The 26603-nt window shown below is 45.1% G+C and overlaps 2 protein-coding genes across 4 annotated transcripts in view; both read right to left on the bottom strand.

The window, feature by feature from the left end:
- Nucleotides 1-1933: 1933 nt before the first annotated feature.
- GOLPH3L (golgi phosphoprotein 3 like) lies at nt 1934-26549 on the bottom strand. Of its 3 annotated transcripts, none has more exons than XR_014776854.1 (6): nt 26412-26549; nt 23308-23496; nt 12319-12450; nt 10301-10415; nt 2184-4155; nt 1934-2135 (listed from the first exon to the last, which is right to left on the bottom strand). XR_014776854.1 is itself a non-coding variant. In XM_084769306.1 (5 exons), the coding sequence occupies exons 2-5, from the start codon at nt 23488-23490 to the stop codon at nt 3728-3730; spliced, it is 858 nt and encodes a 285-aa protein (XP_084625432.1). In that variant the 5' UTR covers nt 23491-23496; nt 26412-26549; the 3' UTR covers nt 1934-3727. The 3 variants fall into 3 exon arrangements, 1 of the variants encoding a protein (XP_084625432.1); XR_014776855.1 differs by having other exon boundaries at nt 1934-2873; nt 3009-4155; XM_084769306.1 differs by having other exon boundaries at nt 1934-4155.
- Nucleotides 26482-26603, bottom strand: part of HORMAD1 (HORMA domain containing 1) — a 31223-nt gene continuing 31101 nt past the window's right edge. Inside the window, exon 16 of the transcript XR_014776853.1 lies at nt 26482-26551. The gene's annotated coding sequence lies outside the window, so the exon portion shown is untranslated. The remainder of the gene's footprint in view (nt 26552-26603) is intronic.

The following is a 26603-nucleotide window of genomic DNA, read 5'->3' as shown; positions in this document are numbered from 1 at the left end:
GTGTGTGTGTGTGTGTGTGTGTGTGTGTGTGTGTGTGTCTGTGTGTGTGTGTGTGTGTGTGTGTGTGTGTGTGTGTGTGTGTGTGTGTGTTCTGGTTTGTGATAAGCTCTGGCTTTGAAATCTCCATGAAGTCAGAGATAGCCTTGAACTATTGATCTTCCTGCCTATGTCCAGCTATCAGACCAACTATTCAAAAATGTAATACTTTTTGACTAATACACTTTTTTTTTTTAATGCGCTGGTGTTTTGCCTGAATGTATGTGGGTGAGGGTGTCAGATCCCCTGGAACTGGAGTTACAGATAGTTGCAAGCTGCCATGTGGGTGCTGGGAATTGAATTCAGGTCCTCTGCAAGAGCAGCCAGTGCCTTAACCACTGAGCCATCCCTCCAGCCCTTTGACTAACACTTTGTTTTTGGTGGGGGGTTGGTTTTTCTAGGCAGGGTTTCTCTGTGTAGGCTTGGCTGTCCTGTAGCTCACCATGTAGACAGGCTGGCTTTGGACTCCTAGAGATCCACTTACCTCTGCTACCCTAGAGCTGGGACGAAAGGTGAGCCAAAACAAATTAGCTTTGGTAACTTCTATTACCAATGAAGTTGGGTAGCTTGGGCGGCTACTTGTTTAATTTTCATAGCATTAGGTCTACTTCTCATGGGACAATCTGAGAAACACTGGAACAGAGATTAATACCATACAAGGCAAAATCTGGTAAGCATAGATACAGAAATGTTTGTAACATTCTGTAGGAATTTTAAAAAGACTCATACATTATGAGGTTTTTTTTAAAAAAAAAAAAGGTGATCCTACATGGTGTGGTGGAGCACACCAGTATCCCAGCACTCTGGGAGGCAGAGACAGGTGGATCGCTGTGAGTTCCAGGCCAGCCTGATATATAAAATGAGTCTAGGACAGCCAAGGCTAACACAAAGAGACCCTGTCTTGAAAAAAACCAAACCAAATCAAATAAACCAAAATCAAATAAACCAAAACCCACAGTAAGGAATAGGGATCAGAGAGATGGCTGGGCAGGTAAAGTCAAACCTGATGATCAGAGTTCAATCCCAGGGAGTCCCAGGGACTAGGAGAGAATCAGTTCTCACATGCGTCACTTTACATAGCAAAGCACAGCCAGGCCTAACAAGCCATTTCTTCCTGTTCCTTGTGCTGCGGACACTCTGAGGGAGGGACGAATGAGAAGCCAACCAGAGCAGAGTTGTGTGGTTGTAAGCTAACGGTCAGAGCGGGCGCCCTGGCTCTCACGGGCGTTATTAGGTTTTCTCTAGTGTCCTCTGCAAGGTGCTCACAGCAGAGAGCGTTCTCATTCTCCTCGGTGGTGATACCGTGCCAGGGACCAAAAGGCCTGAGGCCGACCCCCACCCATTCAGTATTTGCAGCAAACATCCTGCTGGGGCACTCATTAGGTATGCAAGGCATCCGGCTTAACCCTGAGAAGACAGCGATCTGATCCTAAGATAACCACAGAGACATCCTGCTTTGTCTCACCTGGAAGACCCCTCCCCTTGCAAATGTTCCCGGGGCTCAACCCAGAAGATTTTGTACTTTTCCACTACTCTCCTTGCGTACCCCCGCCCTCCCTAAAGCAGGTTTTAAAAAGCCTGCCATTACCCTCAATAAACGGCTCTTGACAAGCAACTGTTCGCTTGAGCTCTACGTCTCTCTCGCCCATGTCTTTACCTACAGGTTGCGACCCCCCTCGACCCCCCAATAACTGACCAGCTGGACTGGTTGGTGGACTAGTCACATGGACTAGTTATCGTTACATGGACTAGTTGAATACCGTAGTCGGGGCAACCAGCTGTGACTGAGCTAGAGACTCGGCTGGGATGCCAGCTGGTGCCCAGGTCAGCACTGCTGTGCCCTGTCAAGATATACCACAGTTAATAAAGTTATGAACCACGCACAGAAAGACAGAGGCACAGCTATTGATCTTTATTATACAGAAATGTGAAGGCGATATACACTAAATGAGTGTTTGGCAGTGAATGTTACACAGATTTGAAGTGAAGACATCCTCATTTTATGGACATATAAAAATAAACACCGAGAGTTACAAGAAAGAACTCAACTTCTATCCCCCAGTCAAGCTGAAGCTTCCCACAGGAAACCCTGCTTTCAACTCATGCTGAATTGTTCCTCTGGGAGGACACGCTGCACCGCTAGACACCACAGGGTGGGCTCCACCTCGCTTCTCCAACTGTAACTTACATCTTATGCATCTAAGAGACACAGGAAATGAAACCAGTAACAACGAGCCCGGGAACTTTCGTGGACCTGGGTAGGTTAAGAGTTACTTACTTCTGACCAGGAGGATTTGGTATTAGTCAAGTCACCTGTACTGGCTGTGTGACGGCCTGTCTCTCCCCAGTGGTCAGCACAGTGCAGGGCTGGCTCCTCACGGCCAGCTGCCACTGACACTCAACTGCCCACCTACACGGGAGCTCACCCTCACTGATGAAGCAAAACCTTTGAAGGGGTTTGGCCAGAACAATGGCTATGCTGAAAGAAGACACAATTTGGAGTGTGTTTGGAGATTAAATATAGACAGAATTACTGCCAGAGCCCTTAAAAATAGGGAGGATTTACCAGTTTAGGTAGGAAATAAAAACAGAGACAAAGAAGATAGCAGAGTCTGGCTGCAGTGTCTAGACTCAATGTTGTTATTTGGGATTTGAAACACAATGCCCTTAATTTAATCAGAGTAGAGATATTTAAAGTAGCCTGGAGCAAACAGGACAGTCACATGCAAAGGATGAAAAGTCTTTAATTTTGAGTGAGACATGGTTTCATACAGCCAAGGTTAGCCCCGAACTCACTAAAAGCTACTCCAGAGTTTGAGCTCTCAATGCTTCTGCTGCTGTCTTCCAGGTGCTGCTAGGATGACAGGTGTGAGCCCCCACACCTGGCTTCCAGGTGCTGCTAGGATGACAGGTGTGAGCCCCCACACCTGGCTTCCAGGTGCTGCTAGGATGACAGGTGTGAGCTCCCACACCTGGCTTCCAGGTGCTAGGATGACAGGTGTGAGCCCCCACACCTGGCTTCAAAGATGCGAGGTCTCCGGCTGCCTCCCTTCCCTACAAGCTCTAACGCTGGCTGAATGAGGGAGGTGACTGAAGCACATGGTTTTAGTAAGTCTGGAAGCAGGATGCGGCTAACAGGGCACTGGAGCACATCTCTGCTTTCAGAACTATGGGATTTGGGTCATCAAACGGAGTGTTCTCATTAGATAAAGGTGAGAAAATCACAGGAGGGAGGGACAATCTCAGGAACCATTTGCTTCAAAACTTAGTCTTGTTTCCCCCATGCCTCATTCAGAGACAGTGAGCTCAGTGAGTGCCATGCTTAGAGGAGTTGGGGAGACAAAGGCTGAGAAAACACGGGAGAGAAACTAGACAGTGCTCGCTCTTCGTCTCCTGCACAGTCCCCATGTACAAACTCCTGCTTACCCAAAAGCACACTGGTCAAAACCGAACCCAGGCACGGGAGGTGTTTACTGGACGTGTGTGGGTTCACCCTTTCGTTCAGAATTAGAGTGGGAGTGAGGAGAAATGGTCGGCTGAGATCGGCGACGGCCTGTGGAGAGGCCCTGAGGCTGTGCTCCCCAAGTCATGAGCTCTGATGGAAAAAGAGGCAAAAATGAAGACAGTGTCTCAGTGGTGGGGTCTCTGCCAGTCAGCAGGCAGCAGGGGAAGGAGAGCCTGCCCGCTGGCTTTATGACTTGTTGAAGGCTGCCAGCACAGCCCAGATCATCTCTGTGGCACTGTGCTTTGTCCCCTCCACTTCAGGGTCCAGTTCTACTAGGTCCTTGGTTCGATTCATCGCCACGTCATACTTATCGTCTGTCAGACAGGAGAAGACGTTCTCCAGCACATCAGAGGAGTGGGCCAGCACCAGGAGTGCCAGCGTTCGCCGGTCCATGCGCTGCGGGTCGTTCACCCACCGCTCAAGCACACTGTCTTGGAGCTTTTTTACTAGCCGCTGTTTCTCTGTCGTATTGGTCACTGGGTGAGTGGTCATGTCGAACAGCAGGAAATTCTGCTTCTCTGTGGTTAGAATGCCCTTCTCTACCAGGTTCTTGGCGATTCGCTCTCGCACATTCCTCAGCTGGTACTGTAATTTGAAGGGGTTCCATGTCTCACCTGTGGGAAACAAAACAGAAAAAAAGCCAGTTTGTTATTTGGGTTAGTAAAACTGAAAAGACTGCTTGCTTTGCAGCACATATACTAAGATAGGAATGATACACAGAAGATTAGCACGACCCCTGCACAAGGATGACATGCAAACTCATTTAGTGTTCCGTATTTAAAAATAAAACACACACCTTTAATTCTAGCACTCAGGGAGGCAGAGGCAGGTGGATCGCTGTGAGCACGAGGCCAGCCTGGTCTACAAACAGAGTATATATAAAATTGAGAGGACTAAAGTCCCTTTCTTTTACTTATCAGGTGGAAGACCTACCAAGGAGTGGGGGGCTGACGCATTGAGCCCCACTCACGATGGCCCATGCTAGCTTCCTTGAAGAGTAACGTTCTAGACTAGAAAAGGAAAGGCAAGAGGACAAGAGGCTGCCTGTCACTCCACTAGCCATAGAGAGGAGGGGACCACACTAGGAGAAATGGGCTCGGAGCCTCAAAGAAGGGTTCCATAGCTGTACCAGAGAAGCCCATTTGACTGAGTAGAGAATCTTATGTGTTTGTCTTGAGACAGGGTTTCTCTGTGTAGCCTGAGTGCTGGGATTAAAGGCGTGCGCCACCATGCCCGGATGAATATAGAGTCTTAAGTCTAAAGATGTTGCTGAAAACTATGGAAATCTTGGTACAGAACAATTGTCAGGATGCTGAGAGCAAACACCAACTGGAAAAGCCAGAAAAAAGCAGGGAAACCTCTGGTGGGTGCAAGGGTGTGTGCTTATACCAGATGCACACACAGAAGCGGCCACAGCAGGATTTGGAGCCTGCTTGGAGGATGTCCCTGACACTAGGGATTTAAGCACAGCCTCTGACTGAACACATAACAGTGAGCTGCTGTCCTCCCCGCCCCCGTCCACCTTGCTTCCTAAGACAGCATATACAGGATGATTCTCCTGCCTCAGGAGGGTTACAGATGTGCATTGCCATGCCTAGAGAAGCAGCAGCTGTAGCCAGGCTGCACACACACAACTATGCAAATAAAAATGTAATAATAAAAGGAACTGCCTAGAAGGCATACCCCCTGACATGCCTGTAAGGGCATGTTGGGGACGGGCTACATGGCCAATATTCAGCCATCTTGTCAGAACCTAGGTTCCTATTTCTCCAGAAGTCTGCCATTCACCAGAAACTAGCTGACCTTGTTGTAGGTCGGCAGTTAGACACCTGATGTAGTTTATTGAGGGGGCTGGTCATTCCAGACCCCCCAGCTACTCCTTTTCCGGTGGGACTACTGAAAAGATCAGATTAAGGGCCAGCTGCCTGCGAGCAGCAGTTCCAGGAGCTTTTTCCTGGCTAACCAGATCCTTCATGACTTTCCTGGAGTTTCTCTCCTGCAATTAGCAGCTGTAAAGGTAGATACCTACCTGCTGGAGCATTCCAGAGTTAGGTATCCATAGCAACCCTTGCTTACACAAATACCCACGCCTCTGTGCCTATATAAACTCTGTGAAAGTTTTCAATAAACAAGGTTTGATCAGAATGCAGACTTGCCCCCTTCTTCGTGTCTAGTGTTCTGTCTCCATACAGGAAAATTCTCCTCCCGAGGGTTAGTTGAACCCTGGCAGGCCGGGGCAAGGGCATTTCTAAGAGGTTTTACCTGAGAAAGAAAGACTCATCCCAGACATTTGCTGTGTACCTAGACTGGGGAAAGGAGACAAAGAAAGCCCTTCGAGTGCCAGCATTCACCTCTGCTTCCTGATGTGGGAAACTGTAAGCACTGCCCCCATGCTGTGCTGTGCCTGCCATGATGGGCAGTATCATGTCAAAATTTGCATGAAAATAAAGCCTCTCTCTCTCTAAGTCAAAATAAATCACACATCCCCTCCCCCCCTCAGACAGGGTCTCTCTGTGTAGCCTTGGTTGTCCTGGACTCGCTCTGTAGACCAGGCTGGCCTTGAAATCACAGAGATCCACCTGCCTCTGCCTCCCGAGTGCTTGGGTTAAAGGCGTGCGCCACCACGCCCAGCTAAATTCTCCCTTCTTAAATTGCTTCTTGTCATGTGTTTGGTCACAGCAATAAAAGTAATACAGGTACTTTGGCAAAAGCTTTGACTAACAAGTGGCTTATTTTAACCAGGTAGATAGATAGATAGGCAGGCAGGCAGACACATAGCACACAGGTGAGGATGCTTTAGCAGTTGAGAATGCATTTTGCTCTTGTAGGGGAGCAAGTTAGTGTCCCAGCACCTATGTCAAGCGGCTCATGATGGCCTGTAAGAACAGCTATCAGCTATAGAAGGGATCTCACACTCCTTTTTTGGCCTTTGCAGGTACCTGCACTCACATGAACACATCCACATACACACACAGACATATACTCAGAATTAAAATAAAAATTAGAAAAAGAATGGAAAAGTAGTATCAAAGGTTATATAGACATAGATATTCTGGAGTTTGAGAGAAAAACAAACAAAATAAAAAACTTACTGAAGAGGTCGCCAACAAGTTTGAACTAGCAAAAGCGTCGGCAGTCTTTGAGATTAATAAAGGCTATGCATTTGCACTGGGCGCTGTGAGTTCATCTCCTGCTACACAGTGCCCTTGAGGCCACTCCAGGCTACGTGGAGTCCTGTCTTACAATACAAAATGAGATTATGCAGGCTGAAGTGAGCCTTAGAGAAACACGGGATGCCGTTAGGACTGGCATATGTGCTTTAAAAAAGTACACAAAAGGAGAGATGTCAGGGAGAAAAAACATTTAAAAAATGGCAGGATCCCATGTTTCATGAAAAACACTAGTCTACACATTTGGAACTCAATGAACCCCACCTAGGACACACGCAGAGAGAATCATATCTAACGCAGGGACTGAGAGGCAGTCTTGGAAGGTAGCCTGAGGAAAATGACTTGTCACATCAGTGCTGCAGTCAGAAAAACGGAGGCCAGAAAGTAAAGTAATTAGCTCAGCGCTGCCTGACAAAACTGTGAGCCAAGAGCCTTTTTCCTCTCTCTCTCTTTCTCGATTTCTTCCCCCCACCCCCCGCTTCTTTAGAAGGGTGTCTCAATGTAGACCTGGCAGTCCTAAAAGTCAAGAGATCCACCGGCCTCTGCCTCCTGAGTGCTAGGATTACAAGTGTGCCTCCACACCAGGTATTACTTAATTATTTATTCTGGGACAAAGTCTCACGAAGTTGTCCACGGACGAGGCCAGTGAGATGGCTCACAGGCCAAGGCATTTGCCAGCCAAGCCTGACTACCTCAGTTCAATGCTCTGGACCCAGACGGTGAAAGGAGAGAACCAGCTCCTCCACAGTGTCCCCTGACCTCCTCACGTGTACTGCAGTGGCAGGGGCTGGGGAGGGACGCACACAGGCAGGAAAAAACAGCAAGAAAAAAACTTTTTAAAAAAAGATTTATTTATTAAGTATACAGTGTTTTGCCTGCAAGGTACACCTGCACCCCAGAAGAGGGCACCGGATCTTGTTATAGATGGTTGTGAGCCACCATGTGGTTGCTGGGAATTGAACTCAGGACCTTTGGAAGAGCAGACAGTGCTCTTAATCTCTGAACCATCTCTCCAGCCCCTGAAAACATTTTTTTAAAATTGTTTACAAATGGGGGCTGAAGAGATGGCTCAGTGGGTAAGAGCCCTGTCTGCTCTTTCAAAGGACCTGAGTTCAATTCCCAGCAACCACATGGCAGCTCACAACTGTCTGTAACCCTAAGATCTGACACCTTCACACAGACATACATGCAGGCAAAACACCAATATATGTAAAAGAAGAAATTTTAAATTGTTCACAAATGTTTATAGTAGCCTTGGTCCCAATAGCCACAAAGTAGAGTAACTCAAATATCCATCAGCTAAATGGCCAAATCACTGCAGTTCATAAATTCATGAAATATTAACAAGTAAAAACAGCTAATGCTGGGAGATTCAAGATGGAAAGATTTTCTAATCCATGTCAATATTCTGGTTGTCATCTCAATAATAATAATAATAATAATAATAATAGTTATTATTATTAATATTTTGCAATAGAGTTTACATACCTGTAATCCCAGCACTTGGGGAGGTAGGGAAGGCAGACCTCTGTGAGTTCAAGGCCAGCCTGGTCTACAAAATCAGTCGAGGACAGCCAGGGCTACATAGAGAAATCCTGTCTTGAAAAAACCAAAACAAACACACAAAAATATATGTGTGTGTGTGTGTGTGTGTGTGTGTGTGTGTGTGTGTGTGTGTGTGTGTACGCATGCATTCCCAAACGTGCCAGAGAAAGCATCAGATTCTTTGGAGCTAGAGCTACAGAGGTTGTACACTGCTAAACCTTGGCTGAGGAACTGAACCTGCCAGACCCTTTATGAGAGCAGTGCTTACTCTTAACCACTGACTCATCTCTCCAGCCCTGATTTTTCATTTGTTTTTTGAGACAAAGTTTCTCTGTGGAGCCCTGGCTGTCCTGGAACTTGATCTGTAGACCAAGCTGGCCTTTACCTCATAGAGATCCACCAGCTCTGCCTCCTGAGTGCTGGGATTAAAGGAGTGTGCCACCACGCCTGGCCCAGCCCCCGATTTTTATTTTTATTTTTGTATGCATATGCTTTTTGGGGGGAGGGTCCTGGGGATTAAACCTATTTTTATTTTTGGTATTTTTGAGACAGTGTCTCCAAATGTAGCCCAGATTGGCCTTGAACTATCAGTAATTCAGTCTCCCAAGTGCTATGATTACTACCACTCCTGGCTAATATTTTTTTTTAAGTTTAATAAGCTTTAATAAAAGTTTATTTTATAAGCCGGGCGGTGGTGGCGCAGAGGCAGGTGGATCGCTATGAGTTCAAAGCCAGCCTGATCTACAAAGCAAGTTCAGGACAGCCAAGGCTACACAGAGAGACCCTGTCTGAAAAAAAAAGTTTATTTTATGGGGCTGGAGAGATGGCTCAGAGGTTAAGAGCACTGTCTGCTCCTCCAGAGGTCCTGAGTTCAATTCCCAGCAACCACATGGTGGCTCACAACCATCTGTAATGTGACCTGGTATCCTCTTCTGGCCTGCAGGAGTACATGGCAGCCCACTGCATACATTTTTTATATTTTTTAAGAAGTTTATTTTATAAAAGGGCTGGTGAAATAGTTTGGTGGGTAAAAATACTTACCATAAAGTCTAATGATTTGAGTTAATACTGGGAGACCACCTAAAGGTGGAAGGAGAGAACCAACTCTACAAAGTTAATGCCCTGATCTCGGCATGTGCACCCCACGTCATTACACACGTATATACTGCATAAAAAATAAATACAAAGTTTCTTGGGAAGGTCTAAGGGTGAAACTCTGTTGGTCAAGTGCTTCGCTAGCATGCTTGCCGGCCTGGCTGACCCTTAGCACACAGGAACTAGGGTGAGTTCACGCTTATACTCCCTGCCCTGGGAGGCCACGGAAGCAGGGTTAGAACTTCAAGGTCGTCCTTGGTACACAGCAAGTTTGAGGCCAGTCTGGGGCACAAGAGATGCTGCCTCAAAAACAAAAATAGGTAAGTAAGGAAGTAAGCAAACATAGTCCTTTGACTGGATATGGCGGCGCATACCTTTACTCCCAGCACTCGGGAGGCAGAGGCAGGCGGATCTCTGTGAGTTTGGGGCCCACAAGTTCCTAGCCAGCCTCTGCTCCATGGTGAGATTTATCTTAAACAACAAAATAAAGCCCTAGTGAAGAACACTGGTAAGCTGGATGTGGAGCCATCTCAGTACGAGGGAGACTGAGGCTGAAGGATCGGGAGTTCTAGGCCGCCTCAGTGTACAGTGTCTTGTCTCAAAAGCCCAACAAAGTGCAACGGTTAAGAGCTCTCGTGGGCTCAACGTGGTAGCACCTGCTTGTTCCAGTGCTTGAGGGGTGGAGAGAGCAGGGTCAGGAGTTCTGGGTCATCCTTGGCTGCATAGCAAGTTCAAGGCCAGCCTGGGCTACATGAGACCCTGTCAAAAAACAACCAAACCTTTCAGAGAAGGGTCGCAGACGATAAGCAGAAGTGTGTGGAAGCTTTAGGTGCTGGTTAGGCGCATCACCTTCCCTAGCATGCTGCGTTTGTGTACTTTTCCCTCTGCCCCTGAGAGCAGGCTAAAGATAACAAGAATGAGACTTGTGAGTTATTTTCTGTCATCTCACCAGTGAGCAGCTCTATCCATGTCTGCACAGTCTCTGTTGGCTCCGTTGCTTTGATGTGTTTGAGAGTTTCATCCAGCAAAACATCACCCGTTGGGCTGTCTGACTTTAGCAGGACCTTAAAGAAAGAAACAGAGCACACTGCTGCAGGGAGAAGGTCCTTGCACGCACGACACCCACACTGCTGGTTAGGGGGCTTGTGCAAGCAGGGTGTACTGCCTGTGCCACAGAAGAGCTCAGTGTGGCTTCTGACTGACCTCACAGGAGGACAGAGTTACAGTTGAAGTAGGGCCTAGTAGTAGATTCTGTAAACAAAACGGACAAGATTCCAAGTTTGGGCTGGGCGTGGTGGCACACTCCCTGCACTCAGGGAGGCAGAGGCAGGTGAATTGCTGTGAGTTCGAGGCCAGCCTGGTCTACAAAGTGAGTCCAGGACAGCCAAGGCTACACAGAGAAACCCTGTCTTGAAAAAAAAAAAAGATTTCAAGTTTGGAAACTACCTGTGAAACCACTAGTAATGGCAGGAAAGTCAAAACTGGAAGTTGCTCTGGGGAACACTGGCAAGCCTGGCTTTTGACTGACACCTGATAGCTAAGGTAAAATGTCTAGCCAGTGTTAATATGTTTCTGGAAGCTACAGGTAAAGAAATGTCTACAAATTTGGAAGTGAATTTACTCGAGGCAACATATAGCTGAAAAGGTGACTGTCACTTCCAAAAGGCTAGAAAGTCACCCAGCAGGCTCCAAACTGATACTTGCACATTAGGCAATGGAGAACTAAAGGACACAGGTATGCAGTCAGGGAAAAAAAATCTGAAAAGGCCAAGAATGTCAAGTAGGGAAGTGGAAAAAGTGCCAAATACTCTGGGTGTAGTGAGCACGCCTTTAGTCCCAGCGCTCCAGAGGCAGAGGCAGGGGGAGCTCTGAGTTCGAGGCCAGCCTGGTCTACAGAGTGAGTCCAGGACAGCCAGGGCTACACAGAGAAACCCTGCCTGTCCACCCCCCTAATCCCCCAAAAAGGAAAAAAAAAGTGTCAAGTATTATATATATATTAATATTTTATTTAATTTTACTTTTTATGTGCTTTAGTATGAGAGTGTCAAATCTTGGAGTTACAGACAGCTGTGAGCTGCCATGCGGTTGCTGGGAATTGAACCTGGGTCCTTTGGAAGAGCAGGCAGTGCTCTTAACCACTGAGCCATCTCTCCAGTCCCATGTATTTTTAAAGAAAAAATTAAGGCTAAAAATAAGATGGGTCTATCTAAGAATGCACTTTCAGCAGAGTACTTGGAATGACAGGCATTGTGAAAGGAAAAAAATGACTAAGCCAATGTTTGTCTAAGAGTCAGTTCATCCATGGCAGGGGATTTTCAGTAATAGAAATGGATCTGCAAGGCTGTCAGAGCACACCTTAGGCTGACTGAGACAGGCCTGACTCATGACTTCCTCTACCTACACGGTACTTAGCTTCATGCATAAAGAGGGAAAGATAACCAACAGCAACCCAAATGTGACTTTTCTGTGCTAAAAAAGGACAAACAAACAAACAAACAAACAAACAAACAAACCATGCTTCTATGGTTTCAAAACAGAGTTTCTCTGTGTAGCCGTGGCTGTCCTGGAGCTGGCCTGGAGCGTCTATGACTCTTTAAGGATATCTAATTTTTTTGTTTTCCCTATAAGATTAATTAAAAGCAACTAGATGATGGAACACCTGACCTAGTGTTTATCTTCTCTAACAATTCTCATTTTTTCTCTTATAGAGATGAGTGTTTTGCCTGTATGTGTGCACTCTGTGCACCACAGGTTTGCAATGCCTGCAGAGGTCAATTCATACCCCTGGGGCTGGAGCTGCAGACAGTTGTGAGCCACCATGTGGGTGCTGGGGACCACACCCGGGGCCTCTGCAAGAACAACAAATGCTATTAGCAGCCGAGCCATCTCCTCAGCCCTCAAATACTCTTGTTCTTTCGAGATGCCCTGTTGGCTGTTTGGCTGCCCACAGTTCAGAGGGTACCGTACCTTTCTGTCTAGGAGTCGCTTCTTACGCATGGTGGGAGGTTCCAGATAGATTCGACCCCGCATGGCCAGCTCTATCAGGATGCCTCCTCGAAGCCCAGATGATATACAATCATTCCAGAAAGATGTGTAGCCCTAGGAGAGGGGAAAGAAAACAAAGAATATTCTGAAAGGAACAGCGGCTTCCAGCCTGTACCTTATGCATAAGGTGTGGTGGTTCTGTGATTCCTGTCACATCACCCTCATGATCTCAAAGCAAGGTCAGAGTGAGATGTGTGTGGCCTGAGCAGTGCTGAGACAGCACCTAGGACACACTAGGACATGCTCTGCTACTGCACTCCATGCCTTTCCCAGCAGGATAGTCATTAGTCAAGTGCCTTTCCATGTAGAACCAGTTAACTAGTTCTCACTGCCTTAATGTAAATGCCCAAAATATTGTTTTCTACCTGACTTTTGAGTTATCTACTGAGTTTCTATAACTTGATTGGCATGTCAATTTTTTACTTCTTTTTCTTTCTTTCTTTCTTTCTTTCTTTCTTTTTTTCAAGGCAGGGTCTCTGTGTAGCCTTTGCTGTCATGGACTCACTCTGTAGACTACGCTGGCCTCAAACTCACAGTGATCCACCTGCCTCTGCCTCCCTAGTGCTGGGATTAAAGGTGTGTGCCACCACACCCGGCTCAGGATTTTTGTCTACTGATGGGGGCAGGTTGGGACATACAGAGGTCAGAGTACACCCTTCAGGAGCTGGTCCTTTCCTTCTACCATGTGGGTCTCGGGGGTCAAATGGCTTGGTACTAAGTGCTTTTACACACGGATCCACTTCCCTGTCAGGGTCTTTGGTCTGAAAAGGTTTGCAAGATGATCTAAATTGCAGAGCAGTGCACACATGCCAGGAAGAAATAAAAACAGAGGCTATCTCAATTTTGTTGTTGCTCTTCCTAGGTATCTAGGTATGGTTTGCAAGCTTTCCCTGCCCCTGTGCCCCCGTCTCTCTCTCTCTCTCTCTCTCTCTCTCTCTCTCTCTCTCTCTCTCTCTCTGTGTGTGTGTGTGTGTGTGTGTGTGTACTGTGACTGAACTTAGGACTGCGTACATGGCTAAGCTATATCTCTAGCTGAAAAAAAATGTTTTCTGTTTGTTTTTTAGACAGGGTTTCTCTGTGTATCCCTGGCTGGCCTGGAACTTGTTCTGTAGACCAGTTTGGCCTTGAATATAGAGATCTGCCTGTCTCTGCCTCCCCGAGTGCTGCTGGGATTAAAGATGGGCACCACCACACCTGGCTGAGCAAATGCTTCTGATGCAGGCAGGCACTGGACAAACCCACTGATTAGTTAAGGGCCCTAAGTATGCTACTTTCAGTGTCTTTATTTGTAAAATGGAGGCACCAGTATCTATGTTATGAGTTGTGAGGACTCAGCAGAATGAACTAAGTGAGGAAAGGTGAGCACAGAGCATAGGCTACAAAGGGACACAGATGTTAGCTCATCTTCTCTAGGAGATACATTCTTACCAGCTGAGCTACACAAAAGGACCAGCTGCTCATGCGCCTCTCTGGCGGATCATTACATTTCAGCCATGGCCAACTGCTTTAAGTGCTCTTTATTTATATTCATGTGTGTGTGTGAGTGGCTTGCCTGCATGTATGTGTGTATGTCTAGGTACCAGCTGCATGCCTCCTGCTCACAGAGGCCAGAATAAGGTATTGGATCCCTGGAAATGGATGGTTGTGAGCTGCCATGTGGGTGCCAGAAACTGAACCAATCCTCTGGAAGAGCAGCCGGTGCTCTTAACTGAGCCATCCCTCTAACCCCGTATTTTGTTATATATTTTTTAACAACTTTATATTTATCAATTGACTTTTTCTCTTAAAGGGTATTGCCATATAGACAAGGCTGGCCTTGAACAGGCCACTCTCCTGCCTTCAGCTCACAAGCGAAGGCACTAGCTGGTATATGTAGCCCTGGGAATCAGACCCATAGCTTCACGTATGCAAGACTCTAACACATAAGCTACCCATGCAGGTCTGAATGCTTTTCTTTTTCTTTCTTTCTCTCTTTCTTTTTTATTTTTATTTATTATTATTATTATCTTTTGTTGTTGTTGTTGTTTTTGAGACACAGTTTCTCTGTGTAGCCTTGGCTGTCCTGGACTTTTTTTGTAGTGTACAGGCTGGCCTTGCACTCACAGAGATCCACCTGCTTCTGCCTCCCTGAGTGCTGGGATTACAGGAGTGTGCCACCACGCCCAGCTCCTCTCTTTTTCTCAGGTGGCCTATGTTGTCCTGTAACTCAAGGTGTAACTGAAGATTCTCTTGAATTTCTGATCCTGCTGTGTCTGTAGACTGAACCTGAGAGGCTCCTGCGTATTTCTAAGTGCTCTGGAGACTGAGCTTTACCCCCAGTGTGAAGCCTGCTTGTCAAGTGCTCTCAGTACCTCTGCACACACGGAACCAACACTGCTCCTGCTCCAACGTCTTTGCACGTCAGGACTGAGTGCAGGCGGTCACGTCTTCTGTGGAATGTTTTCTAGCACTGTGTCCCTCTCTACTCCCCCATGTGGGGTAGGTTCTGTGCCTGAGTGCACATATATACAGCCTTCCTCTCCTCTCTTATATTATATTGCAACTAACTTGTTCATTCTCACTCTACCCTAAGAACAGAGTGTTTCTTTGCTGGGCATAGTGATGTGTCCTTTAATCTCAGCACCTAAGTGGCTCTCTGTGAGTACACAGCCAGTCCTGACTCAGAGAAGAAAAGGGAGAGAACAGGGTTTCCCTGTGCAGCCCTGGCTGTCCTGGAGTCGCTTTGCAGACTAGGCTGGCTTCAAATTCACAGAGACCCACCTGCGTCTGCCTCTCCGAGTGCTGGGATTGCAGGCGTGTGCCACCGTGCCCGCCCTGAGAATAATAGTCTTTATAATAGACATATACTGTCTGCTCAATAAATTATTTTTCCTGCAGTGGTGGGGAGGAAACCTAAGGCACAAACTTTCAATCATAAATTTATGCATTCAAAAATGCATGGTGGGGGCTGGACAGATGGCTCAGTGGTTAAGAGCACTGCCTGCTCTTCCAAAGGACCTGGGTTCAATTCCCAGCAACCACAGGCAGCTCACAGCTGTCTGTAACTCACACCAATGCACATAAATTAAAATTAAATTTAAAAAATGTTTTTAAATGCATGGTGGCATTTTTTTTTTTTTTTTGGTGGCATATGCTCCAAAGAAGTTGGAAGACTGAAGGCTAGCCTGGGCTACATGAGATGCGGTCTCAAAAATCTAAAAGTAGGACAAAACAAGCAAGCAACTATGTTAGCTTGGCAAACCTCAGCTTGGGTCGTAAACATTCATGAGACATGTCTGTATTTGCGGAGGGCCTGGTCTTTGACCCAGAACAAGGGTTATTCCCCTCTTCTGCCCAAGCCATGGCCACTCCAGGGACACACTTAATTCCTTTTTTTTTTCCTTTCCGAAACAGGATCTCTCTGTGTGGCCCTGGCTGTCCTGAACTCACTGTAGACCAGGCTGGCCTCGAACTCGCAGAGAGCCACCTGCCTCTGCCTCCCAAGTGCTAGGATTAAAGGCCTGAGCCACTCCCGCCCAGCTCTTAATTCCTTTTTGAGGAGAGAGAGCATTTTTTTTTAGCTTAATATTTGAGTTTTGTACACTTTAGCTGCTCAATTAGATTGTTAAACTATAACTTTAGAACAGACAGTTTATTCAGCATAGCACATATAATTCCAACAGGTGTGCAAACATTAAGGTTAGAATTAACTGGAGGGAAGTTTTCCTTTTTTCATTTCTTCCTTGACACATATAACTTCTGTTTCAAGGACAATTCAGAATTACAGATGAGAAGCACTGTAAATAAGGACACAGTGGCAGCCAGGATGTGGGTCTCATACAGTCCTCCAGGTTAACCTTCAACTCACCAATCTACTAAGGAATGCTGGGCCACAGGTGTGCACCACTATCTACTGGTGATGGACACTAAGAAAGGACTCTACCAACTAAGCTATATTCCAGCCTCCTAGGGACTCCTTAAATATTACTCTTTCTCTCACAGCCTCTCAAAACATGTAAAACTCTCCAAGTGAGTCATTAAACTTTATTAATATGCAATAGAAAAAAGTTAAAAACATACTTAGCTTAAAAATTAAAAGTACCTGTGGGACTATAACATCCACTGAGAAAAGAGAATGATGAGGAAGAGGGAAGGGTTAGGTGTGTGTCCCACCTGTGACGACCACAGTTGACAATACAGGGCACCATGCCACTTCAAGGATACACCTCAGAAGGGAGCACATGTGCCATAAGCCGAGGGAAAGTAGTTCCTTACGTTTCCAGGGCTCTTTTCTCTTCACGTATACAGTCTGCTCAAGTTTCAAGCCACCCATACTAAGGACTCTCTGATACGCTTGGGGACTGTCTCAGGACACCTAGCAGGGTAAGAGTTGTTTTTTAAACCCCTGTTTGGGGTGAAGGGTTGAGACGGGGGTCTTACTTTGTAGGCCAGGCTAGCCTGGAATTTATCACGCAGACCAGGTTGCAAAGGAGAGCTATCCTGCCCCTTCTGCCTCCTGACTTGTCATCACAGGTGTGGGACACAAAACCTGGCCAGAATAAGGTCTCTGGATAGTAATTTTGTTTTGTGCTGATTATAAAAAGAAGAAAAAAAAAACCCACATGAAAACATATAATTTAAAAAGTAAAAGCCTAACCCAGGCATGGTGGAGCACAGCTTTAATCTCAGCACTCCGGAGGTAGAGGCAGACAGATCCTTTTTTGCTTGTTTTTTGAGACCCTGAACTTGATATTTAGACCAGGCTGGCCTCAAACTAACAGAGATCATCCTAACTCCACCTCCTGAGTGCAGGGCTTAAAAGGTATGTAGCACAATGTTGAGTCTGGAGGCCAGCCTGGTCTATAGAGTGAGTGCTAGATAGCCAGGGTTACACAGAGAAGCCCTGTCTTGAACCCCGCCCCCTTAATCTTCTTCAGGTGACTATTATAGACAGTTCAGTGGGCAATTTTTCTAATTTAACATATATTTATTTATATGTCAAAAAAGAAAAAAGGAGAGCTAGGCATGTAGCTTAGAAGGATACCTGTCAAGCATGCAAGAAAAAACAAGCACTGCATAAAAAACAAAACAGAACAACAACAAAAACAGAAACCCAAAAACAAACAAAAACTGGGCTTATTATTTTTTTGGTTGTTTTTGTCTTTTCAAAACAGAGTCTCTCTGTGTAGCCTTGGCTGTCTTAGACTCACTTTGTAGACCAGGCTGGCCTCGAACTCACAGCAATCCTCCTGCCTCTGCCTTGAGTGCTGGGGTTAAAGGCGTGCACTGCCACCACGCCCAGCCAGCTTAGTGGTTCTTGCCTATAGTTCTAGCACTGGGGAAGTAGAGGCAGAATGGAAAAGTCAGCGTCATCTGCACTGTGACTTTGAGACCAGCCTCCAGCCTGGTATAAATGAAAACCTGTCTGAAAAAAAAAAAAAAAAGAAAGAAAGAAAAGAAAGGTACATTATTTCATCAGTGTATTTCTAAACAAACCCCTAAGAGAAACATTTTAGTTAAAGATTATAGATAATTTTGCTCCTATCAAAAGCCTAGGCAATAGGAGTTCATTACATACAAGGAGTCAAGTATTACATACAAAGTGCCCTTCCTTAGCCAAACATCCTGGAAGACACACCTTAAAACAACCATGAGTGTTACATATCTTAGAGTTGGCAGCTGAGAGTGGCAAATGGAAATGAGGAAGGAAACAAAACAAAACAATTTAAAGCATCATTAAAATCCAGGCGTCCAGCTGGGGGTGGGGGTGGGGTGCTCACTGTAACCCCAGCACTGAAGAAGTGGAGGCAGGAGGATCAGTCAGAGTTCAAGGTCCATGGCTGCAGAGATCAAGACCAGCCTGAGCTACAAGAGACTTTGTCTGCGCTACCTGGTCATTTCCAAGACAGTGAGACCACTTAAAAGCCCCAACCCAGCTTGGGCTGGAGAGTTGGCTCAGCAGTTAAGCACAACCTGGTGAGATTCCCAGCATCCGTGAGGCAGCTCACAATAGCCTGTAACTCTAGTCCCCAAAGATCCAGCGCCCTCTTCTGGTCTCCACAGGTACGGCACACACTTGGTACACAGACATAACATGCAGGCAAAACACCTATGTATGTATTAAAAAATAACGGAAAAATATTTTCTTTTGTTTTGTTTTTTGAGACAGGGTTTCTCTTGTAGCTATGGTTGTCCTGGAACCCGGTCTGTGGCCTCAAACTCAAGAGATCTGCCTTCCTCTGTCTCGCGAGTGCTGAGATTAAAGGCATGAGCCACAACAACTGGTGAAGGAAAATATTTTTAACTTCCAACCCCAAATCTTAGAAAATGCTTATGATAAAGTTGAATGAGGAAAAAGAAGAAGAAGAAGAAGAAGAAGAAGAAGAAGAAGAAGAAGAAGAAGAAAAAGAAGAAGAAGAAGAGAAGAAGAAAAAGAAGAAGAAGAAGAGAAGAAGAAAAAGAAGAAGAAGAAGAGAAGAAGAAAAAGAAGAAGAGAAGAAGAAAAAGAAGAAGAAGAGAAGAAGAAAAAGAAGAAGAAGAAGTAGAGAAGAAGAAAAAGAAGAAGAAGAAGAAGAAGAAGAAGAAGAAGAAGAAGAAGAAGAAATAATGCTGGGAATGTATTTGAGTAGTTAATAGTCTCTACTTTAAACCAAGATTGATTGATTTTTATCCCAATAGAGGGTTTTGCTATGTAACTCCTGGTTGGCCTGAACTCACCATGTAAAACAGCTGGGACTACAGGCCTGCGTCCTGGACCTCCACTGTGAGTGCCCCTCTAGGGATGCTGAGAACAGAGCTCAAATCACCTGGACATTCTCTAACCGCTGTGCTACCCTCCATCCCACTGGTCAGTTTTAATTGCTAAACTGAAATAACCTAGACTCAGCTGGGAAGAACCACCTTACCCAGCATGGGCAGAGCTTTTACTCAGGAAGGGAAGTCTCAACTCTTTGAGAAACGGAGCTAAAACTAAAATGCACCAATTCACTCCTCTTTGTTCTTGGCTGATGTGATGGGACAAGTTGCTTCAAGTCCCTGTATCCTTGACAGAATGGACTGTAACCTGAGATTGTGAAGCAAATAAATGGTTTCTCTGTTTAGTGGCTTCTGTCAGGGTGGTTTTTTGTTTGTTTGTTTGTTTTTTTGTTTTTGTTTTTTTTTTTTTGAGACAGGGTTTCTCTGTGTAGCCCTGGCTGTCCTGGACTGGCTTTGTAGACCAGGCTGGCCTCAAACTCACAGAGATCCGTCTGCCTCTGCCTCCTGGGTGCTGGGATTAAAGGTGTGCGCCACCACACCCAACATTATCATATATTTTAGAGAAATGTACATTTTAGAACTGGGAGGAACCAGGAGAGGCCCTAAGGAAGTTTAGACTTTATTCTCTTGCTGTCAAAACAGGACTTTGATCTCTGGCTCATTTCTTTGAGTTTTAAAGCTGGATATAATAGTGAACAAGACAAAGTTCTTCTTTTCAAATAGCCCATGTAAAATACACACATCAACAACAGCAAGAGTCTTCTAATGCACTTGCACAATTCTCAACGAGCAATAAATAACTAGTGACAAGACTCAGTGTGCATTCCGCAGTCAGGACACTAGAAGGAAGAAGCAGGCAGCCATCTAAGTTAGACTGTCGCAGGTTGTCATGTAGGCTATGTTGACCTCAGACTCCCCATGGAGACCAGGATAGCCCTAAGCTTCTGGCCCTCCTTACTCCACTCCTTGAGTCAATCCTAGGGCTTCCTGCATCTAAGCAGGCACTCTGTTAACTGAGCTGCATTCCTAGCCCAAGTTTTTTGTTAACTGAGATTGGATCTTGCTATGTAGTCCAGGCTGGCCAAGATTTAGGAAAATCTTCCTCCCTTAGTCTCCCAAGTGCTCACACCTGACTCTGAAAAGTTAAATCTGAAAAGCTGTCACAAGGTGGGTGTGGTGAGATGGCTCATCAGGTAAAGGTACAACTTATTGATTTCATCCCTGGTATCCACATGGTGGAAGAAGACAGCCAATACACACACACACACACAAACACACACACCCAAACACACACACCCCTCACAAAACAAATAATTATAAAAAAAATCATCAAGTTAAAAGTATTAATAGGTTCACTTCTCTTATAGGTTATCTTTTTGTATGTTTGGTTGGTTTGATTTTTTGAGACAGGGTTTCTCTGTGTAGCCCTGGCTGTCCTGGACTTGCTTTGTAGACCAGGCTGGCCTCGAACTCAGAGATCCGCCTGCCTCTGCCTCCCGAGTGCTGGGATTACAGGCGTGCGCCACCACCGCCCAGCCTAGGTATCTTAATATATGAAAATATTCTATGAACCAGAGGCTTTAAATATACCAGCAACTCAATTAAAGCATTCATTATTTATGAGATAATATTTATATCAAAATTCTTATGATAAACAGGTTCCTGATTTCTACAAGAAACAAACATATTTAATTTTTTATAACTAATCTTTAAAAATTTAACGTGCACTGGTGTCTTACCTGCATGTATGTCTATGTAAGGTTGTCAGATTCTGTGGAACTGGAGTTACAGACAGCTGTGAGCTGCCATGTGAGTGCTGGGAATTGAACTCAGGACCTCTGGAAGAGCAGCCAGTGCTCTTAGCCTCTGAGCCACCTCTCCAGGCCCCATCTTAATAGTTGTAATAACTAAGGTTGCCTACCCTTCCTCCACTCACAAGTGTAGCCACAACCTGATGACTATATGAATACTTTCTTTGAATTCCTTTATATTTTTACTACCTAAATATACACCCTCAAACACAGAAGTGTTTCTTTTCAATTTCATGTAAGTGGAATCATATGGTGTGTGTATATATATATTCTTTTGTGCCTGGCCTGTATTAAGGAACAGTATTTGAGAAATACACATAGCCTAATAATGTTCATTTGAATCTGCATATAAAACATCTAAGGGAGGAGGAACTCCTGAAGCCCGAAGCCCCGCCCCTTCCTCCATAAGGAGCTGGGAGAGGGAAGTCAGGCTCCTGGGTGGTGTAGTCACTGGTAGACACCCTTACTTGTTAAAGAGTTCCCGTGGGAGCAGAAGGGGGATAAGAGAAGGTAACAGGGGAGACTACGATTAATATACTATACAAATATGCATATGAAATTTAATATGATAAAAACAGAGTTAAATTTTTTTTAAAAATCCATTTAAATCAATGGATTTTGTATTTGAGACAGGGTCTGGTATTACAGCCTAGGCTGACCTGAAACTTGTGATTATCTTGTTGCAGCTGGCCCTAGAGCAGTGCCTCTTAGCCTTCCTGCTGCTGTAACCATTTAGTGCAGTTCCTCATGTTGTGGTGAGCCCCCCAGCCATAAAATTATGTTTGTTGTTACCACGTAACTGTAATCTTACTACTTTATGATTCGCAATGTAAATATCTGTGTTTTCCGACAGTCTTGGGCAACCCTGTGAAAGGGTCAGGTTGAGAGGCCCCTCTCTAGAGGGTCAGGCCAGTCTGTGGGTACCATAGCATCGTGCCCAGCTGGGACAGTCACTTCTGTCTGTCATGCTACTGCTGAATGGTGATGTTACCTAAGTTTTAAAAACATGTCTTTGCTTGGTTTTTGAGACAGGGCCTTATGTTGCCTTGCCTATCCTGGAATTTGGTATTTAGACCAGGCTGGCCTCAAACTACGTGAAATTTTCCTGCCTCTGCCTCCCGAGTGCTGGGACTAAAAGGTGTGCAGCACCATGCGTAGCATTCAATGCCTGGACTCACCTTCTCTAGAGCAGACTGCACTTCAAGTGCCCTATCTAGCCAAGAAAGAGCTTGTCTGACCCTCCTGCCTCTGCCTCCTAAGTACTGGGATTACAGATGGGCATAAGCCTTCATTAATAAATAAGCATGAAGACCCCTAGAATGCACATTTTTTAAAAAGTACAGAGGCTGGAGAGGTGACTCAGTGTCTAAGAGCCCTTGCCATGAAGACCAAATTTATAACAATTACATAACAGAAAACAGACATATAAATAAAATCTAAAGTTTGAGAAGTAAGGGAATTCTCAAGTCAGGGCAAGACAAGTTACCCACTATTTCTTCCCCTATCCACCCGTCCCCCCCATCCCCCCCTTTTTTTTGACAGGGTCTCTCTACACAGCTCTGGTGGTCTTGAACTATGTACACTGGGCTGGTCTAGAACTCTCAGAGAGCTGCCTGCCTCTGTTTCTCAAGTGCTGGGGTTAAGTGCGTGCACCACCACACCCAGCACACCTTGCTCCCTTTTGGTTTTTTGCGATAGGGTTTTAAACTGCCAAGAACCTCAGGTTAACTCTGAACTCAGTATGTGAGTGAGATGACCTTTAGCTCCTCAATCCTCTTGCCTCCACCTCCTCAGTGCTAGAATTATTGATGTACACCATCAATCCTGGCCTGAAAAAATTATTTCTACTGTAAGAAACTCAGTTATCACTGTTTCTGTAAAACACAGTCATACATATCCTGGTTTTTATTTGCTTGTTTAGTTTTAAGACAGTCTTGCTATATACCCCTGCTTAGCTTACAACCATTAGGTAGATTAGGTTGGCCCGCAACTGGAGATGTCCTTGCCCCACCTCCTGAACACTGTCCTCGCAAGTGTGCGCCACCATACCTGTTGCTGTTCTTGTCTGTTAATACTTCTCTTCAAGGCTCAAGAAGACTTAGCTGTGTGGGCCTCTGTCTTACTTTAATACGCGATCAGTACTCCACCAAACTAAGCTGGGCAGCTACAAGCACTAACACAATGCTATCCATCTCTGTCCTCCATAATTCTCCAATTAAACTACACTTCAAGTAATTATATTTCTGGGTTTTACCTTACAGGTGTTCTCTTTCCCATGTTCGTCTAACTCCAGTGTGGCTGGGGTATACTTTCTAAAGACTCAGCCTTTGCCTTTGAGCTAAGGTAGCAACCCTGGTGTCATTACCTCTTTATCTTTCAGTCCCAGCAGCAATACTTCTTCCATAAGAGTGAGGCGGATATCCTTAGCGTCCCCAGGGTCTTCATTATCTGGACTCCTTTCTTGATTAGTGTCTTCTTCACTTTCTACTTTCTTTTCAGAGCTCTTACTTACTTCAGTTCGACGGGTCCGGTGAGTTAATGTGGTCATTCTCACCTGTTTGTAGAGCGATGTGAAAAATATATATACGTTAGTAAAACAAGTAAATATAGGTTCACAGAACACACACACACACACACACACACACACACCACATTAACAGAAACACTGGATAACATGCTCTCTTTTCTTTTCTTTTTTTCTTTTTTCTCTTTAATTTTAATTTATGTCCGTTGGTATGGGAGCATCAGATCTTGGAGTTACAGACAGTTGTGAGCTGCCATGTGGGTGCTGGGAATTGAACCTGGGTCCTTTGGAAGAACAGGTAGTGCTCTTAACCACTGAGCCATCTCTCCAGCCCAACATGCTCTCTTTTCAAAGCAAAAAAACTTAAATTTCACAGACAGCAAGTGAAAAGTGATCGCCAGTAATCTAAAAGTCCACTAGGAATCATCACCTTTTCAGCATGCTTATTTCTTGGGCATAATCAACAATCCAGGAGTGAATTCTATCACCATAAAATGGGTCCCCAAGTTTTTTTATTCATTAATTTATTTATGTAATCACTTTATACCCTGATCACAGGCCCCTCCGTCTTTCCTCCCAGTCCCACCTTTCCACTCTCTTGCCCCCATTCCTCTCTCCCTTTCTCCTCAGAGAAGGAGAGGCCCCCATGGGCACAACCCACCCTGGCACCTCAGGTCACAGCAGGACTAAGCACATCCTCTCCCACTGAGGCCAGAGGAGGCAGCCCAGCTAGAGGAGAGGGACCCAAAGGCAGGCAACAGAGGCAGCCCCTACCCCATTGTTGGGCGACCCACATGATGACCAGGCTGCACATCTGCTACATATGTGTAGGGGTCTAGGTCCAGCCCATGCGCGCTCTTTGGTTGGTGGTTCAGTCTCTGTGAGCCCCGACGGGCCCAGGTTAGTTTACTCTGTAGTTCTTGTGTATGTGTGTGGGGGTGTGGTGTCCTTGACCCCTCCGTCTCCCTCAATCCTTTCTCCCACTCTCCCACGAGGAGACATGACTCAGCCATTAAAGGCTAGGCCCAAGTTAAATAAGATGGAATAACAAAACGTCATGAGCATGTGGCCTCCTGAGTACACATAATTTATAATTTCTGTAAATAGTTAATGGCATACTATGAAACATATACAAAAATATACATAGTAAAATAAAATGCACACGTTTTAATATTTTAAAATTGTAAGTCCATACACATAACGTTTGTAGGTGCCTGTGCCATGTGCACACGAGGAGGTCAGAGGACAACTCTTTGGAGTCCACTTTCCTACCTTTTTATGGGTTCTGGGGATTGTACGCAGGTTGCTCAGCTTGTACAATTGCCTCTACTCACTGGGCCATATCGTCATGCTTATGTTTAATTTTTCCTTTTATAAAAATGTATTTTGTGTATATGTGTAGTGGATGTAAACATGTTTTTGTTTTGATCTCAAGTATGGGGTTATGAGCTTTTTTGCCTGCATTATGTCTGTGTACCACATGGCATGCCTGGTGTCTGAGGTGAATCTCCATGTGGGCCCTGGGAACTGAACCAGGTTCTTTGTACAAGCAACAAATGTTCTTAACCACCAAGCCAACCCTTCAGCCCAATTATTAAGTATAACACTTAAATGAATATCAAGTTTAGTAACAGCATCCTTGTTCTACCTGGCTATCTTGTGAATACACGAATAGCTACAAAAACAACAAACCCAGCAAGTATGTTTAAAGATTATCAAAAGAAAAAGTGGTGCTGGAATGTGGCTCAGTGTTATAGTATATATGTGTTAGTTAGCACGTACAAGGTCCTAAGTGCCATTCCCAGCAATGGGGAAAAAAAAAATCAGGGCACACCCCCTTTTATACTCAGCATTACACTTGTCTAAATCATCTTCAATAATTTTATACAAATCTAATTTTTTTGGTTTCTTTTTTGTTTTTTGATACAGGGTTTCTCTGTGTAGCCCTGGCTGTTCTGGAACTCACTTTGTAGACCAGGCTGGCCTCAAACTCACAGGGATCTGCCTGCTTTTGCCTCCCAAGTGCTGGGATTAAAGGCGTGTACAACCACTGCCCAGAGTAAATGTCAACTTTTATCATCAAAACAGATATTTAATATGAGAAATTATATATCCTTGAGATCAAAAGAAAAATATTTAAAAGGTGCAGTGGCTGCGCTAGTTCTCCCTCACAGCAACGTTATCAGGCTGCCCTGTTTTCTTCCTGCCTCTGATCCTGGCTATTCCGGGCTTCTTTCCCATCTCCTTCGCTCCCTAATGTTGTCCCGTCTTTGAGGCCTACCAAAGACGCACAAGGGAGGCTCCAGGTGAGTCTCGATCTCGCCACTATGCATGTGTCCCACGTTTAGAGCTGGTTTCTCCCTCAGCTGTACTTTAACAGATACTTACTTATACCTACTTCCTTTAAGACATTTATTATAGTCGCTCTTTTGGTATGACTGCATGTTAACTTAAACTTCTGAAGGCTGGGATATTGTCATCTTGAGTTTTCATATTCTTCATAACAACTAACAAATATGTTTAACGTTTTAACTGTTCAATAAATATATACTCATTAAAAGCCATCTAAACATCAAAAATAGAAATACACGTCAAGTGTCTTACAAACAATTCTTCGCACAAGGGTACATTTCAAATATAATTCTTGGTGTGAAGAAAGAAAAGAGGAGAAGAAACAGAGCACGGAACAACGCCTTAGGGTACTAATTCTATTTGGTATTGAATTGGGGTTATTTCCAAACCCAATCCAAGAAACTTTACACCTTCGGAGGAGTGGGACAATTTTCTTTTGAAGAATTCATCATTTCCCTGTGGACACTTATTAGTTAAAACACCCTATTTGAAAACATGATGACCAACAATAAGTAAAAACCTCCCCTTCTCTCTAAAGTGAAATACGGAGCAGCTGGGCTGAACGGTAAGAAGTGTTATTTTCTGTTCCTTACCTGGCGTTGCTGCTGGGCTGCAGTGGGGCGCCGGCTGCAGTTCACACTCTATTGTTGGTGGGCGCCTTTTCCCTTACCCCGGCCCGGGACTAGCAGCTGAAAAACTTCTCAGCCACGCAGCGAGCACAAACTTCCTGATCCTTCGTAGCAGAGAGGGAATAACACATCAGCTTCCTCAGGATCACTAGGCAA

Source organism: Acomys minous, assembly GCF_964271855.1.
Source record: "Acomys minous genome assembly, chromosome: 19".
In the NCBI taxonomy this organism is placed as follows: Eukaryota; Metazoa; Chordata; class Mammalia; order Rodentia; family Muridae; genus Acomys; species Acomys minous.
The sequence above is the reverse complement of the archived record's forward strand: the minus strand, read 5'-3'. Positions and strand labels throughout refer to the sequence as shown.

Coding starts and splice junctions, on each gene's coding strand:
- GOLPH3L (XM_084769306.1), bottom strand. CDS start 23,490: ATGACCACATTAACTCACCGGACCCGTCGAACTGAAGTAAGTAAGAGC. Junction 12,451..23,307: donor TGGGACTGAAAGATAAAGAG/GTAATGACACCA, acceptor CCCCTCTCCTAG/GGCTACACATCTTTCTGGAA. Junction 4,156..10,300: donor ATGGATAGAGCTGCTCACTG/GTGAGATGACAG, acceptor TGTTTCCCACAG/GTGAGACATGGAACCCCTTC.